This window comes from Thunnus albacares, chromosome 24 (genome assembly GCF_914725855.1).
Source record: "Thunnus albacares chromosome 24, fThuAlb1.1, whole genome shotgun sequence".
NCBI lineage: Eukaryota > Metazoa > Chordata > Actinopteri > Scombriformes > Scombridae > Thunnus > Thunnus albacares.
The window spans coordinates 4,131,165-4,147,665 of record NC_058129.1 but is presented as its reverse complement, the minus strand read 5'-3'; the positions used below and the strand labels follow the sequence as shown (position 1 = coordinate 4,147,665).

Here is a 16,501-nt window from a genome sequence, read left to right as displayed (position 1 = left end):
TGCGACCGTCATGCCTCACTGATCTGATGGCATCTGGGCAAAAATAAACGCACGTCCCACTTAACTGCAGGGGAGGTTTCACAGGTGATATCAGTAGGTTGATGGACTGATGCTGTTTAGGACATCTTTATTGGATTTTTTTTAAATAAACACTATTAAAGCTTTTAATCGTTTTTAATCAATCCCCCTCGCCATAGACCCCTCCTATTGTGCATCAGTGCATTGTTCAGTTCAGGTGAAGTTAAAGATCTCCTCCAGACGTGTTTGAAGACATGTCTGCTTGGAATAATTATGTATGTCTGCTGTGTTTTTTCCACTAAAAAGTTCAATTATCTACTTCTAATCTTTAAATTACATCTGTCTTTTCTCCCTCGCTGAAAAATTCAGAAATTACAAATATGCAAATGTTTTCAAAAGTTTTAACAGCGAGACATGAGATGTCTCCAACTTCACTGAAAAGTTCATTTTCAGTGTTGAAGGTCTCAAGTTCCACATCACACTTGTATAAGTTGCTAACTGGACCCACTCCAAATTTGAGATGTCACAGAAAGTGAGATTTAGGATGAGCACGGATGCAGATTCTGCACAGTGAAGCTCAAACATGCAAGTGAATAAAGCTAAACACATTTTCCAGTGGAGGGGGACTTTAATATGAGGCTACCATAAGTATTCCAAATATCCTTTGGCCAGTTTTACGCCTTTATGGGTGAGTGAACAAGAAATGAGGAACTAGTTTCAACCACAGGGATGTTACTGTTCATGGTCGGCGCCTCAAAACTCTTAGGCCAGGTCACCTCATACAAAGAGAAGAATTTATACTACAAAGATGAAGCCTAATTCAGACTGCTTAAGTCTTGTATTAGCTTTGCCTGAATTCATCTTTACACAGGATGAAGATAGTGGCTTTTGTCCCCCATCACTTAAACTGGAACCACTTTAGGAAGGGGTTTCCTCAAGTCTATAATGGACAGGATGAACATTTGCAGCAATAATAACCCTTTAAATAAATGTATGGGCATATGATTGTTGTTTAAAGACCTTCAACCTTGGTTGGCTCTTGTTTAAATCTGTACTCTCATTGAAAAATGGACCATTATTTCAACATGTATCTTCAACACTGGACAATTTTATTATCCGTTTCCTGTCCTATCTAATTGGACAGGCAGTTGTCTGGGTTTATAATTGCTTGGCAGGGGGATAAAATGATTAAAAATGTACAAAATAGCATCTACTTTGGATTGTCAATGCAAACGTTACCGGAAAACAAATAGCCTAATTAAAAACATGCCAAACAGCATTTGAGGAAACGGATGCTGAATTATTGAACCAGCAACAGTGCTTCCCCAACTTAAAGGAACTGTCAGCACAATCTAGCATGACCCACGGAGAATTTGTTAAGCCATCACTTTTCTGACACTTAAGTACAGTTTTGTTTTCGCTAGTGTAATTAACATTGCAGTATATTTTCTTAGCAGCCAATTACCCTACGTGTTGAAGCTGTAACTGAGGCAGGGAATCTGTCAGAGGTGACGAAAGCCACCTAATGGAAAAATCTGTAACTCCTACAACAGGCCTGCTCTATCAGTGAAAATCAATACGCCTTTTCTCCAAAGAGATCTCAGCTGGACTGTTATGTAGGTAAGCCATATATCAACCAACCCAGCCACACAAAGAGGATATGGCTTAGCACCATTACCACTCTCGCTTGTCTGTGCACTTACTGATTAAATAGTCGTGTATTGTCGGGTTCATGAAGCTTTATTTCAACCAGAAGACAGAATAGAAGTGGAAAAAAAAGGAAAACCTCTTTATTCAGATGCAAAAGAAAGCTATTCGTTGAAAGGAAAACACAGTTTTTAATGAATGCATATATTGCAAATTTTTGAAAATATAGCCCTGTTTGGATAGTTTCTCAAAAGTCAGCAAAAATATAGATGAGATATGCATACTGAGTAACGTACAAGAACAAATATCTATTCTTCTGTGCACACCAGGTGCGTTTAATCAACATCAAAAACAGCTAGATATTGAATAAAAGAGCAGAAAACTCAGTACAAAAACACTAAATTAAATCAGAGCAGTTCATCTCTCCATGGACATGGATGCAAAATTACGTGTGGTCAATGCTGCCTGATTATAAACTGAATGGGTCGGATTCAAGAGTTGTCGCTGTCGTCGTCGTCGTCGTAGCACCTATTCCTCTTGATCCGCTCCTCCACTGTCAGGGTGTCATCGTCGTCTTCCCACAGAGAGGTGCCTTCCCTGCGTGTGCTGTAGTTTGTGGCGAAGATGTCACCGCTCTCGTCCCCTCCTCTCATATCTGCCGCTCTATCTGTGTTTTCTCCCTGCTCCATCCCAAAATCCAAAAGGTCATCCAGCGCTGACACCCGAGGCGCCTCCGTAGCCTGACTGAAGATGTCGGATTTGAAATCAGATAGCAGGCTGGAGCTGCTGGTGCTCAGGCCGGCGAAAATGTCTTCGAGGAAGCTTGATGTGCTAATCTTTGGCTCGGCGGCCTCGCTTTTGAAAGAGAACGTTCCCTCGCCTGTCTCTGTAAAGAAATTTGTGTCTGAATAGCAGTCTGTGGCTTCAGTACATTTGGCACCAGCTGGCACAAAAGCATCATCCCTCTGTGCCAATTGTAGCACTTCTCTTGGCATCCATTTGGATTCTTCACAGTGATCAGCTTGGAAAGAATCTGTTGCTGGAGTTGTATCTGTCAAAAAGAGTGACAGATTTTCCTTTTCCTCATCCTCATTAAGCCCTTGAAACAAGATTTCATGGTCAAGCAGTGTCTGGCCGTTATTATTATTGTTGGTGTTTGCATTCAGTGCCAGTCCTGCCGTCGCCTCCTCATCTACTAACTTGACCTTTACCGCCTCCCCATTGTTCATGCCGCCGATATTTCCTTCATCTATCTCCTCCTGGTTTTCACCTGCTGCACTTTCTATCTGCCCGTCATGTCCGTTTACTTTCACTTCCTCCACCTTCTCTACACTTCTCTCTTCAGTCTCCTCCAGCACTTTCATGCTTTCCACAGCTCCACCATCATTCCCTTCGCTTTGTTCTTTCTCTTCCACTCCAGGGCACACTTCAGAGTCCATTTCAGAATCCACTTGTGCCACAGCCTCAGCACCACTGTTTGACTCTTCGGTTTCTCGAGTGTGAGTAACACTCGCTGGTTCCTCGGCGGCTGCTGCAGGGGAGGCCGAAGCCTCCGACTCTGCTGGAGTCTCATCAGGCTTTCTCGCATTTTCTGTTACACAGACACTCTCCTGCACCTTGTCATTTTCCTGGGGTCCATTTTGTACTTTAGCTGCAGGACTGTCCTTCTCTCTTAATGCAGGCTTCACAGGCTGATTCAGATGTTCACTTTCCTGAGCTGAACCCTCTTTAGGAGGCCATGATGGCTTAACCAACTTCAGCTCCTCTTCGATAGTGAAGGATTTCTTTGGAGAATCTGTTTGGGGAGGCCACACTACAGAAATCTTACTTGCGGACTTTTTGTTTTCATCCACAGATTTGCTGATGGCATAATCCTGAGTAACTAATGTGCTCTGAGCAGTGGAATATCTGGAATCTGTGACTTTCTTTTCAGGCGATGATGATTTGATTTTTGTCTTTTCAGCTGAATCCTGCTGGTTCTTATTGTTCCATAGTTCTTTGTGTGGTGTCTGTCCAAATCCTTCATCGTAATTCCCTTTGGCCTTGAACAGTTGCTTGTAGTGTGGCTTGCAGTACATTCGTCCATGGAGAGAGGCGTAGTTGCCAAGACTTTAAAAAAAAAAAAAGAGCAAAAACATGAGGTTAAAATAATGCAAAGAGAAACAATAAATATGTGTTTGCTTTGTGAAATAGTGTCACCTTAGTTTGCCTCTGCAGTGTTCACAACGAAAGCAGCTTTTATGGAAGTTTTGTTTGTCCGCAATCAGCGATTCCATGGGATACACCCTCTTCCGACATACCCGACACAGTTCGGACTCTGGAACTTGAATTTTCTGCAAAAACAAAAATAAAGGGATACTTTAATTTACAGGTCCATAACCCTTTTAATTTACATTTCTTAGGCGATTTCCTGGACAGAACCATGTAATTTGGTACAAATGATAGGGAAATAAATACATACAGATGGCACATTTCTAATTAATTGCTAGTGTAACTTAGAGCCCATATAGAACAGTAACTAAACAAAATTTTATGCAACAAATTTGTTTAGTCTCCTCTTATCCCTTTAATCATCTTGTGACCCCTCAGATTTATGTTGAGTCCACTTGGGGGTCCCACCCCACAGGTTGGGAACCACTGAACAACAGAGTCAGTGTTCAGCAGGTCAGATATAAAATTACTTGGTTCATTCCAATACATTTCAGGGAAAATTATTAAGAAATTAATAGATTACAAAAAAGCACAAAACAAACTGTGTTATATGGGGTGACAACAAACAAAATAAACAAACAATATATTTTTTTGCAGTGCACCTATATAATAGTATTATATAGGTGCACTGCAGAAAAATGTATTGTAATTAGTATCAGTATTAGCAATAATATTTATTTTCTAAAAATGGCTTGTGTTAGAAGTATTCAGAGAGCTTTTCAAAATCACTGCAAAAGTTATGAGAATATAATTACTTCAGTGTGATTATTTTGGAATTCACTTCATGAACATGGAATAGAAGGTGAAACTTTCAACCGAAGAATAAAAATGAATTAAAAGTATTGTTCTACTTCCTGGAGACATTTCAGGCAATTCTCTGCTGTTGTGCAATGAGAACAGCATCACACACCCGGGCATGAGAAATATTAGTTCAATATGTTAGCGTCTCTGCCAGCTTCACACATTAGAGGTATGAGTAAACAGGACAAAGTGTAACCTGTGAATATTAAAGGGTGTGAAACTGCCAGCATTTAAACTGCAAGCTGCTCAAACCCTGAGTTGAAACGTTTCAAATAAAAAACAAACACATCAGAGAAAATCAAATCAGAGTCAAACTGACATTAATGCCTCTTTTTTTTCTCCACACAATGTAGTAGATGCTTTAAAATCTCACACACAGAGCATGTTACACACACCATCATGCCTGTTTAGTATCCTCATGCCGCACAGCTCGGTTTACCCGTCACGACAGTCTCCTGCTGGTGCGTTACAATCTGCGAAGTCCTCTTCTCCGTGACACTGAAACCCAAGTTCTGGAAAACTCCTTGGCTCTCGGCCCATGACTGCTGGAAGTTTCTCAGCAGTTCCTCAGTGGATGCCTCGGGGGTTACCTCAACTGTTGGAACGCTGCCTCTCACCACGTCCGCGTAGGACGGAGGGTTACCACGAGTCTCAGAATGCATCTCACTCATTGTTTCCGTTGTCACGTTTCTGAAGTCGTCAATGTTGCAGAAATGCTCGGTGACTGATGTTGCTTCAGAGTGAGCCGTCGGCTGAGCTGAGTCAGGTTCTCTTCGTTCTATTTGTTCTCTCAGCTCTCTGGCTGCCTGAGAACTATGCTCTCCTGTCTCAAACACATCCTTTATTGCTTTGACGTTGAAGGTCGGGATTTCTTCAGTTCTCGGTGTATGCGGGTCTGCATCTGCATCCTCTGTATCACTTCCCAATCTCTCTGTGATGACAATTGGATCTTTCCTGCTGTAGACTTTTGGTTGTGGAGATTCAAATTGGTTTACCAGCTTAGACAGGTCCACTCTCGGGAGATCCTCTTTCAGAAGCTCTATGGTCACAGCCTCAGCACCATCCTCAGCATCAGGTCCCAGGCGATCAGGGATATCAATTGGATCCTTCCGAACGTAAGTCTTGTTCACCTCAGCCTTCTGTGCCTCCTCAAAGAAAGATTTTTTGTCCTTGACAGTCATCATGGAGTCCACCATTTCCGTGCAATCCTGTACCACTTCCTCACTTCTCTCTACAGGAGTCTCTCTGTCACCACATGGGGATGATTGCTCCCTCTCAGCTGCAAAATGCTCTGGCACCGGCATGGGAGGCGGAGGGGTCATGCCACGAGAAAGCTTCGAGGTGGTATCCTTCAGTTTCATCAGCTTCTCCGAGCGGCTCAGCGTTGGGGATGGCGTGGCCCTGCTGAAATTGGACGTGGGCGTGTATGACTTGCGAGGAGGAGGCGGCGGTGTCCCGACAGATTTGTAGGGCGGAGGTGAAGGGGTCACTCTGAGCGGCGAGTCTACCCTCCTTGATTCAATACTAATAAAAGTGGGTGAAGGGGTGCGGATGTTTGCTAAAGGCGAGCTAACTCTTTGATCAGACACTTCACTCAGCTCCTTTTTCACTTTGCTCCCTTGAAGCAACTTTTTCTCTTCAACCACCTTCTTTTCAGTTTTGGACGAGCCGATACTAATTTTTGATATGTTAGCAGTTGCTCCACTGAAAACTTTCTTGTCTGGTTTTGGAGGCACCGGCGGTGGCACTGGCGGCTCCTTCTTTTCCTCCTTTTCGACAGCTGTCACGTTTTCTTCCAAAACTGTGAGCTTTGCTTGAACAATATTTTTCACATAGACCATCATCTCTTTTAACTTTTTCTTACTTTGCTGTTTAGCAATTTCACTTAAATTCTTTTTCTCATCCGAGCCCATCATCCAGTCAGGGAGTTCGCTTATAATCATTCTGACAGCGTTGGAGTCTATTTTGCTTGGTGTGCCCTCCAGCTCTTTCATTTGAGCGAGCAGCTTCTGCATCACATTACATTTCTCTAAATCGCCGCCTTTTTCTGAATGAGCCTCGTCTTTAAGGGTCATTTTCCCTGACCCTTTCACAAACACATCCTTAGATTCACCTTTTGACTTTCCTGCTTTTATCTGCATTTTATTTGTTTCTACCGCTTGTTGCTTTATCTGCTGTTTCTGTGTATGAACAGCCTCTTGCCTCTGATGACTTTGCTTTACCACACTTTCAGTCACCACCACCTCCTCGTGTCTTTGAATGTGTTCTGTCTTCATGCTCTGCTGACTGTGGGAGACAGATATGTGGCCTTGTTGAGTTGCTGCAGATGTTATCTTAGTCTCTTTGGGTATTAAAGCAGTAACTGCTGGTGACAACTTTACTTCAGTCTCATTCTTTTGCACCTGTTTTCCTTTCTTCACCTCCACTTTTACAGGTGGGGTCACCTGATTCTTCTTCTCCTTTGCTTTCATTTCTGATTTTACTTCAGTTTTCATTGATGTCAGCTGGTTGCTCTCCTGACTCACTTTTGTTTCACTTTTCTGTGACACATTACTTCTCTCTTGCTGGAAATGTTTTTCACTTTTCATTGCCTCCGTTTGTCCCAAAGCGTCACATTTCTCCTCTTTTTTCTCTATTGGCATCTTAAAGGTTTTCACCTTGAAACTTGGAGTTACCTTTGGAATTTTAGTGGGTTGAGAGGGAGTCATTTTTCCCTCCTGTGTCAGAGGCATATTAATATTCTTTGCATCTTCTGCTCTCAATGTGACTGCAGCCTGGCTTTGAAGATTTACATTTTCCTGGACAGCACTCTGTGTGGCAGCGATAGACCTGGTGCTGGATTTCTTAATAAACTGCTGCTGCTGCTGCTGCTGCTGCTCCGTGACTGAGGAAGTGACCACATTTGAGCATGACTGGACTTCAATATTTGAAGCCTCATGATGAGATTGGGAAACAGCCTGACTCTTGGGTGGAGGTGCGGTTTGACTCTTCTTAATGACATCAGTAGAGGCGAGGATTTTTTCTGAGGAGTGTTTGCTTGAGACATGTTTTTTATCTACAGAAACACTTGAAGATCCAAGGGTTGATTTCTTATTTACCATCGAGATCAAGGGCTTGCTCAAAGGGATCTGGGAAGGGGTTTTCTTGACAGATGTGTCTTGTGCTGATATTTCTTCTTTGGAAACAGTCTGAGCTTCTTTGGCGTTTGCTTTTGTTGCTTCCGTGGCCACTTCTTTCTCAGTTTTCTGTGTTGTAGAAAGCTCAGGACTGGCAACGGGGGAGGGAGCTTGTATATTAACTGGTGGAGAGCTGGGAATGGGAGTTGAGACTCTACTCCTGTCTGTTTCCTCTTTCTCCATCATTTGCTGGCGGAATTTTTCCTCTGCAAGCATGAGAGGGGTTTTAAATTTGCGAGCGTACGGCCTAGGCTTTGGTGCTGGAGCTGGTTCAGGGGTTGGAGGAAATTTAAGGGGAGGGACAAACACTTTTTTAGGTGGTGGTGGTGGTGGTGGTGTTTCTTTTTGTATTGGTTTAATGACTGGGATGCTTGGTGTTTTTGTTACAGACACTGCTGCTGTCTCACTCTGAATATGCTTGCTTGTTTCAATCTGCTGGGTTGTTTCCCTTTTCACTTCCTGAACTTTGGCTACTTCTTTACGGTCTGTTGACACCGTTGTTTCTTGGTCAGGAGGGAGCTGAGGAGGAGGTGGAGGTGGTGGAGGAGTTGGCTGCTTTTTCTGCCATTTGGGTTTAACTTGTATAGGCTTCGGTGGTTCTGGTTGCTTGGGCACTTTGAATAAAGGCCTGCCAATGGGTTTCCCCAGCTTTGGAGGCAGAGGCTGAGGCATCGCATTAAGCTCTTGCTGTGAGGGAGGTGGAGGAAGGAAGTCTTGTCCAGCTACAGAGGGTGGAGGAGGAGGAGGGGGAGGGGGGAAAAATTCAGGCTCAGACTTAATGCATTCCACGGGAGGCGGCGGTGGTGGAGGTGGAGGTGGGAGGTCGCTGTCCTGCCTCATGATAGGAGGACGGGATGTGGGGGGTAGTGGGTTCTCGTGCACTGGCGATGGCGGTGGAGGGAGAGAGAGTTCAGACTCTGAGGGTGGAGGAGGTGAAGAGGGAGGAGGAGGGAAGTGAATCTCCGGCTTCACCTTTTTGATCCCACCTTTCGCTCTCATGTCAAGGTTACGGTAATCACTCTTCATATTTTTGAAGTTCTGCTTTTGTGTGAGGGCCTTATTCTCCGTCTGCTTCTGAGATGTTGACATTTGCTCTGATACCATTACATTTTGCTTGTGCATGACAGTCTTCTCCGTCACTGTAGTCTGCACCTGTTTGATTGTCTTTGTTTCGCATGTTTTCTTGTTTGAAATATTTGTCTGTGATGTGTTTTGCACCTCTTTCATCACACTCACATCAGCTGCTTTAGTCTCTGTTTGATCATTATTAGTCATTTGTTTATTCTTTATCATAATGGGCTTTGGAGCTTGTGTTTTCTGTGGGGGCAGTACTGTCTGTTTCTGTTCTTTCATGCCCGTCTGTTGAGAGGCCCCAGTAGTATTGTCTGTTTTGGCTACAGTAACAGAGTGGTCCTCTTGGGTTATTACCTGTGTTTTCAGTGATTTGCTTTCCTGGTGTCTCTGTGTGTGCTTCTGTGACTCACCGCTCTGAGAAAGGTTTTTCACAACGGGGGCTGAACTGGCTGCTACACTCTCCCTCTTAGCTTCTTGTAAGCATTCATGCTCCACTTGCTTTACAGTTAATGGATTTTTCACGGGCACTTTTGCTTTCTTGGAAGAATACATACGTTTCTTATTTGAATACTGCTTTCTTTGCATTAGGCTCTTTATTGCCCCTTGAACGTCCCCTTTCACCACCTCCTCTTTTTCCACCTGTGCTGTCTCCTGTCCTTCATAAAGACTTTTTATGGATGTTTTCACATCTCCCTCAACGCTCCCCCGGCGCTGCGTTGTTGAAGATGTCGTCGGTTCAAGGAAGCACTGCATGGTGGCTCTAACATCCCCTTGTTCGCTCACTTGATGTTGGTAAATCTTTTTCTCGCTGGATGCCTCGTGTAAACTTTGCATGGTAGTGTGGATATCTCCTTTGACGATCTCCTCTTTTTCCACCTCTTTCACAGCTTGTTTCGCTTCCTCCAGGGACTTCAGAGTCCCTTTGATATCACCTGGCACTAAATCTTCAACAGTCGCTTCTGTTTTGGTGGTTGCAGATTTCTCCAGTGACTCGAGAGCGCCCCTGATGTCTCCCCTGACGATTTCTGGCTTTTCCATTTCTTTAGCTTGATTCTGGGCCTCCTCTAGAGACCTCAAAGTAGAGGGTATGTCTCCTTTCACCACCTCCTCTTTCTCTATTACCACTTTCTGATTGATGGCTTGGGTCAGTGAATCCAGGGCTGCGCTAAGGTCACCTTTAACAATGTCTTTTTCCTCTAGGTTTCTGTAAGCGACCGTGGGCTCTGTCATAAAGACTTTAACAGTGCTGTGTACATCACCAGGAACTATATCATCCTCTGCCACTGTACGACCTATCTCCTGCTGAGTCTTCCGCAGCAAGATTTTGGTTTCCTCAACATCACCACCTATGATACACTCCTTCTCCACCTTTTCCTCTTCTTCATCTGGTTCATACTGAAGCTGCCTCAGGTAATCCAAGGCCCCGGACTCAATGCATGTGGAGTAAAAGCTGACATTACCCCTTTCCATGTCTCCCACCCTTATCCTTTTAGAGTCTTCGGCTCCTGAGTTTGAGAGAAGGCGATGAAGAGTTTTGCTGACATTACCCTGAATGATATCCTCTTTCTCCATGCTAGCCCTCTCCCCTTTATTTAAGAGGGAATAGAGAGTCATCCTCACGTCTCCTTTCTCATCCTCTTGAATCAGAATGCCACGCTTGGAGGAACCCTCATTCTTGAGCAGATTGTTTATTGCTTCTTGAATGTCACCGCGGATAATTTCCTCTTTCTCAACATTGATTCCCTTTTCCTGGTTGAGTAGCTGTTTCACTGTGGTGTTGATGTTCCCCCGCTCCTCCTTGTCAATAGTTATCCCCCTTTCAGTGGTTTCCCTGCGGTTTAGAAGGTTCATCATTATGTTGCTCAGATCCCCTCTGATAATCTCTTCTTTTTGGATTTCTGGGGCCTCCAGGTTCATCAGTTTATATTTTGCCATGCGGACATCGCCAATCTCATCTGCCTCAATAAGAATACCTTGTGAGTCAACCATTTTCTGACAGTAAAGTTCCTCAAGTGTCTCTTTAATGCTTTTACCTATTATTTCATTCTTTTCCACGCTGCTTTCATTGAATTCGTGGAAAGGAGTAGTTTCAAATAGCCATTTTGTTGTCTTCACATCGGCCTGTGGGATTTCCTCCTTTGTGACAACAACCTCTGTGTCATCAGTATCTTTGATACTGTCAAGGGGCTGCTTCTCAAAGAGCCACACAGACTGCTTGACATCCCCTTTCATCACTTCCTCCTTTGTCACTCTCTCCATGCCATCATATTCCTCACCCTCACCGCGGATCTCATCAATTGTGCGGGTTTCAAACATCCAAGTGGCAGATCTGACATCGCCTTTTTGGATTTCACTCACGCTAACAGTTCTGATGTACTTTTGAGACATCTCATCAGTCTCAAATCGCTGCTTGTTTGTCTTCACATCACCACCTTGGATATCTGCAACTGTTTTTGACCTTTCTTTTATTTCCTCTGCAATTTCATCCAGAGGTTGTGTCTCAAACCTCCATCTGGCAGAGGTAACGTCTCCTTTGTTGATGTCTTCTTCAGTCACAGCTTTTATAACATAGACCTCCTCTGAATCTCTAATTGAATCCAGAGGTTTTGTCTCAAACAGCCATCGGGCCCCCACCACATCTCCTCTCATGATTTCTTCCTTGGTAACTGTAGTTACTTCATGGTAATGTCCCTCTTTGTCACAGATGGCATACAGCGGCTGAGTTTCAAACATCATGGTGTAATTTTTCACATCTCCCTTCTCTACTTCATCTCTGAAGATACTAGTGAGTTTTGAAATATCACTCTCAGTGGACTCCTCTTTAATTTGATCCAGAGAGTATGATTCAAAAATGAAGCGGCCTTTGTCAACGTCGCCCCCCTGAACGTCAGTCACAGTGCGGATTTCCCTTTCCTCTGTGGATTCCTCACGGATGGCATCCATTGGCTGATTCTCAAACATCCAGGTGCAGTTGACCACGTTGCCCTTCTGGATGTCCTCGGCCTGCTGCGTCTTCAACCTCTGCATCGTTTCCTCAGAGGTAGAGCTCATGATGTCAGAGGAGCGATTCTCGAAGATGTACTTCATCCTGGAAACGTCACCCGAGTGGATGTCAATTTCCGTAACCCTCCTGAAAGAGCCGCTGTCCTCGCCTGTGATGTTTTCGAGACTCTCGGTTTCAAAGAGGAAGCGGGCCAGTCGCACGTCTTTTCCTTGGATGTCCTCTTGCTTTACAGTGCAGGTTTTCAGAATGGTCTCAGACTCGGATTCTGTATGGTCGCGTATGTTGTCAAGTGTCTGGGTCTCAAAGAGCCAAGTGCACGTTTTGACATCACCTTTTTGCACTTCCTCGACATCTTCCTCGCTCTTTTCCACCTTTTCATACAGGACATCCATCGGTTGTGTCTCAAATAGCCACCTACAAGTCTTAACGTCCCCTTTCTCAATTTCAACATCTTCCTTAGTTTCGCTTTCTTCACCCTCAAAATTATTGACCACTTTAATGGCATCAAGGGGTTGAGTTTCAAATAACCACTTGGCCGTTTTGACATCCCCTGATTCGATCTCCTGTTTGGATATGCCTTTTATGATCTGAAACTTATCGATGCTCTCGTCAAACTCATCAATAGGACGCGTCTCAAACATCCATCTGCAGCTACGCACGTCTCCCTTCACAATCTCCTCACGCCTCACAGTCTTCACCTCATGGTAATGACCAGAGCTGTCTTGCATAGCATACATAGGTGTAGATTCAAAAAGAACTCTGTTGGATTTGACGGATCCACTTGTGACACCTTCAACTTGAATTTTCTGTGTTCCCTCACATTTGCTTAAATCCATGCTTTCAAACCTTTCTTTGTAGTTTGTCACATCTCCTTTGTCAAGCGCTTCAATGTTCACAGTTTTTGTAATTTCCTTTTTCTCCTCCCTTATATTCTCCAACGGCTGGCTTTCAAAGACCCACTTTTGATGCCTCACGTCCCCCTTTTCTTCTTCGGATGCAACCATTTTCTGAAGTTTTCCCACTTCAAGCAGTTCTTTCAGATTTTCCATGGGTACTGTTTCAAACAGGTGCTTTGCTGATTTAACGTCACCTCCTACAATCTCCTCGGAGGGTAAAGGTCTAGCATTGTCGTTGTCTTTTAGAGTATCCATAGGCTGAGTCTCAAAAACCAGACAGTGCTTCCTCACATCAGCTCCAATTATTTCTTCCTTTTGGTTCCTGGAACTTTCCCATTCCTCATCATTAATGGTGTCAAGAGTCTTTGTCTCAAAAAGCCATCTACCTTTGTTGACGCCGCCTTGAGTGTTGTCCTCCATGGAAATACCACATATCAGCTTTACTTTAGCAGGGTCTTTGTTGATCATATCTAGAGGCTGGGTTTCAAACATCCAGCGTGATGTCTTCACGTCTCCTTTCTCGGTCTCCTCCCTGCGGATGGTTGTGATCTCCAGCATTTCTCCGGAATCCCCCCTGATGACACACATGGGCTCAGTCTCAAACATGCGAGTGGTTGTCTTCACATCCCCTTTGATCTCTTCCAGCTCAGACTTCAAGTTCAGAAAATGGCTCTCCTCAATGGTTTCTGTTTTGCCCAGGGAATCCAGATGCTGGGTCTCAAAAAGATATCTGGCGGTTTTCACATCTCCTCCAGTGATGTCTTTCATGACCACAACATCCATTTCCTGCTCGTCCTCTTGGTAGATCTTATTCAGATAATCAAGTGGCTGTGTCTCAAAGAGCCAAGTAGCAGTGCGGACATCGCCTCTTGCGAGATCAGACGTTTTTTGTGACTGCTCAGTAGAATCAGAAGTCTCGGTCCCCAGAGCATCCATGGGCTGAGTCTCAAACATCCAAGCTGTGTATCTGACATCTTTGCCAGCAATGATTTCCTGCTGGGCAATATTCCTCGTCTCATTCTCATCCGGGGTGTCATCTTTGATTGTATCTAGTGGCTTGTTTTCAAACATCCAGGACTTGGACTGCACTTCCCCTTTAAGGATCTCATCCCAGTCCAAGTACTCTCTGTCAGGGCTTGAAGACCCACTCGAGCTGTTACCATCATTTTCAAACATATAGCATGCCTGCTGAACACCACCCATTTCCTCACTTTCCAAAAGCTTTTCTTCTGCCTCAGTGAGCTGACTCAAATAGTCTTCTTCGAGGTTTTTGCGGACTTCTGGATGAATGTGCTTGTAGAGGCGCTTTAGTTCAGCCATGTTCTTGTGTTTAACGTACTGTTCCTTATTAATAGCGTACTTATTTTGAGTGGTTGACTCATGAGACTGAGAAGAGACGCTGTACTCTGGAACTTCCTGTGGTACCTGCAGCAGGTTTGAGGGCGGAGGAGGAAAATGGTCTGTTGTCTCATAAGCCACTGACGAAGCAGATGCTGATGATGAGGCAGTGGCAGTCTTTACAGTGGAGGAGCTGTCATAGCTTGTCATGGCTGAAGTTTTGGATGACTGGTTTACTGGCACCCACTGAAACTGGTTATAATCCACATCAACCTATGGTTCATAAGTGGTTTTGGTTAAGGAGAGAAGGACAGTGAAGGTTGTGCTGTAGTTAGAAAATGAAAATAATTTCTCTTTTTTGTGTCATGTCAAGCACAGCTTTCAGCACAGAGTAATTTGGGAAATGAAGTACCAACTTTCAAGCTAAAATAATAATTACTATAAATGTTATTTCTACATTTTTTCTAAAAATGTTGTTTAAATTTTGCTGTCTATCCAAAAGCTAGAAGAATAAGCAAACCTAATTTGGAGGTAAATGCACAAATACAGAAATATCTTGAGTCTGCCAGTCTAGACATTTTGCATGTTCCTTATTACTGACTTGATTGAAATATCCAAGTTCTTTTTTAGTATAGATTTTCCTTGTAACATTGTGAAAAAAAAGTTTCAGACTGCGTAATGACGTGGTGTCCTTTATCCAATCCAATGTACTCACCATCAATTCATGGCATGCACAATTTCCTTTTGATGATTTCATGATGTGGCCTCATCTTCATACTGATATCTCATAAAAAACCCAAACTACCATCTATTAAGATAAACAGACAGCATCATTACCTTAATTTCCTTGGCTGGGGAAGCTTCTTCAATCGTTTTTTCATACTGCTGCTTCAAAGCCTGAGTGGAAACCTTTGGTAGGTCCTCTCCTCCGACGAGCATAACTGAATTAGACACAAGAAGAAGGCTGCCTCATTAAGTCATTCCCAGTCAGGGGGCTCAGGGGGATTGGGAAGAGAAATAAATCATTTCATTAAAAACCTGAGTAGTTTTCATTTTCTGAAACCATGCAGCGGTGATTGCCCAATTTCCACTTTCCAATATTTTACCTTCCTGACTTTGCCCTGATTAGATTTGCGGCTATGCACTGAATAGAAAATCATCAGCACTCCAACTCATTTTCATAACACATCCCTTATTCAGCCATACTGGGAACAATCATTAATATACAGGACACAAGCCATGCTGTGATAAAACCTGAAAATTACAATATAAAAGGCATGAGCGGAATAACCTGTTTCATTGTAATGGTTCCCGTGACTGGCGGCCACATTGTTATGGTGGACTCTTTGATCGTGGATCACCTGTGAAAAGATGGTGGCAAATCATTAGTATACTGGCAACTGCAATGCACTTTCCAACTGTTTTCAATCAGTGATATAGAATAGACTTAGCATGAGGTTAATTTTCATGCCAAAAAGTTCTGAAATGACCAAGAACTCAGCCTATGTTTATTAACAGCCTGTCAGTGGTAAGATGCTACCAAATCGCAGGTGACAAATGGTGAGGATAACAGCCAGTACCTCTTGTTGATTGTGAAAGAGGGTTGTGGTGGGGCCGACTTCTCTGGCACTGCTTCTCACTGTCACCTCTGAGGAGCTTGACATCTCCTGTCAAACACAGAGAAATAGGAATTTGGATACACTGAATCTCTTACACATTGGCAACACACCGTCACACATACAGCCCACTAAAAGACAGACATACACACACACACACAACCACACACACACAGTGGTTTTATCACCACATGACTGCCAGCTATAAGAAACAGTGGGAGTGTAAGTAATTTTTATATTGTGAAAGAGCTTAATAAAACGTCTCTGTGGCCAGTAACAAATGTTTTTCCATTTCTGAGCTGCTTCCTGGGGAAGTTTAAATTCTGCTAAAGGAGGATTTCAGTATTGGGGAGAGAAAGCAATAGATTACAAAAACTGCATCAGCCATTTCCTTCAGTGAGATTCATACAATTTGAAGGAGATGAAGGAAAAATATGATATTTGAGGTTGTATCCTCTGCTGTTAACATGAAAGATACATGGGGGATAGGGGAGCTAGGTACTGCTGAAACCACTTATGTCAGTTTAATAATATCTTTCCTGATGTACAACCAGTTTTAAAACAGAGCTTGGATATTACACCTGTGAAGAAAACTTGAGCGGAAAGTGGTTTGCTGTTGCAGCGCTGAAGCAATAACTCGATCAAACAGACTCAGACATTTCCCCACACGAACCCATATGTAAAATTTAGCATTCAACAAGGTCCTTGTGCGCTCAATGA

At 43.6% G+C, this 16,501-nt stretch overlaps 1 protein-coding gene across 3 annotated transcripts in view; it reads right to left on the bottom strand.

Moving 5' to 3' along the window:
* Positions 1–3,682: 3,682 nt before the first annotated feature.
* xirp2a (xin actin binding repeat containing 2a) overlaps positions 3,683–16,501 on the bottom strand; it is a 57,543-nt gene continuing 44,724 nt past the window's right edge. For all 3 annotated transcript variants that reach the window (XM_044345072.1, XM_044345073.1, XM_044345074.1), the window contains 6 exons: positions 15,746–15,832; positions 15,457–15,526; positions 15,003–15,106; positions 5,117–14,438; positions 3,865–3,998; positions 3,683–3,774 (listed from right to left, as the gene is read on the bottom strand). In XM_044345072.1, coding sequence (XP_044201007.1) covers positions 3,904–3,998; positions 5,117–14,438; positions 15,003–15,106; positions 15,457–15,526; positions 15,746–15,832 — 9,678 coding nt within the window. In that variant the 3' untranslated portion in view covers positions 3,683–3,774; positions 3,865–3,903. The remainder of the gene's footprint in view (positions 3,775–3,864; positions 3,999–5,116; positions 14,439–15,002; positions 15,107–15,456; positions 15,527–15,745; positions 15,833–16,501) is intronic.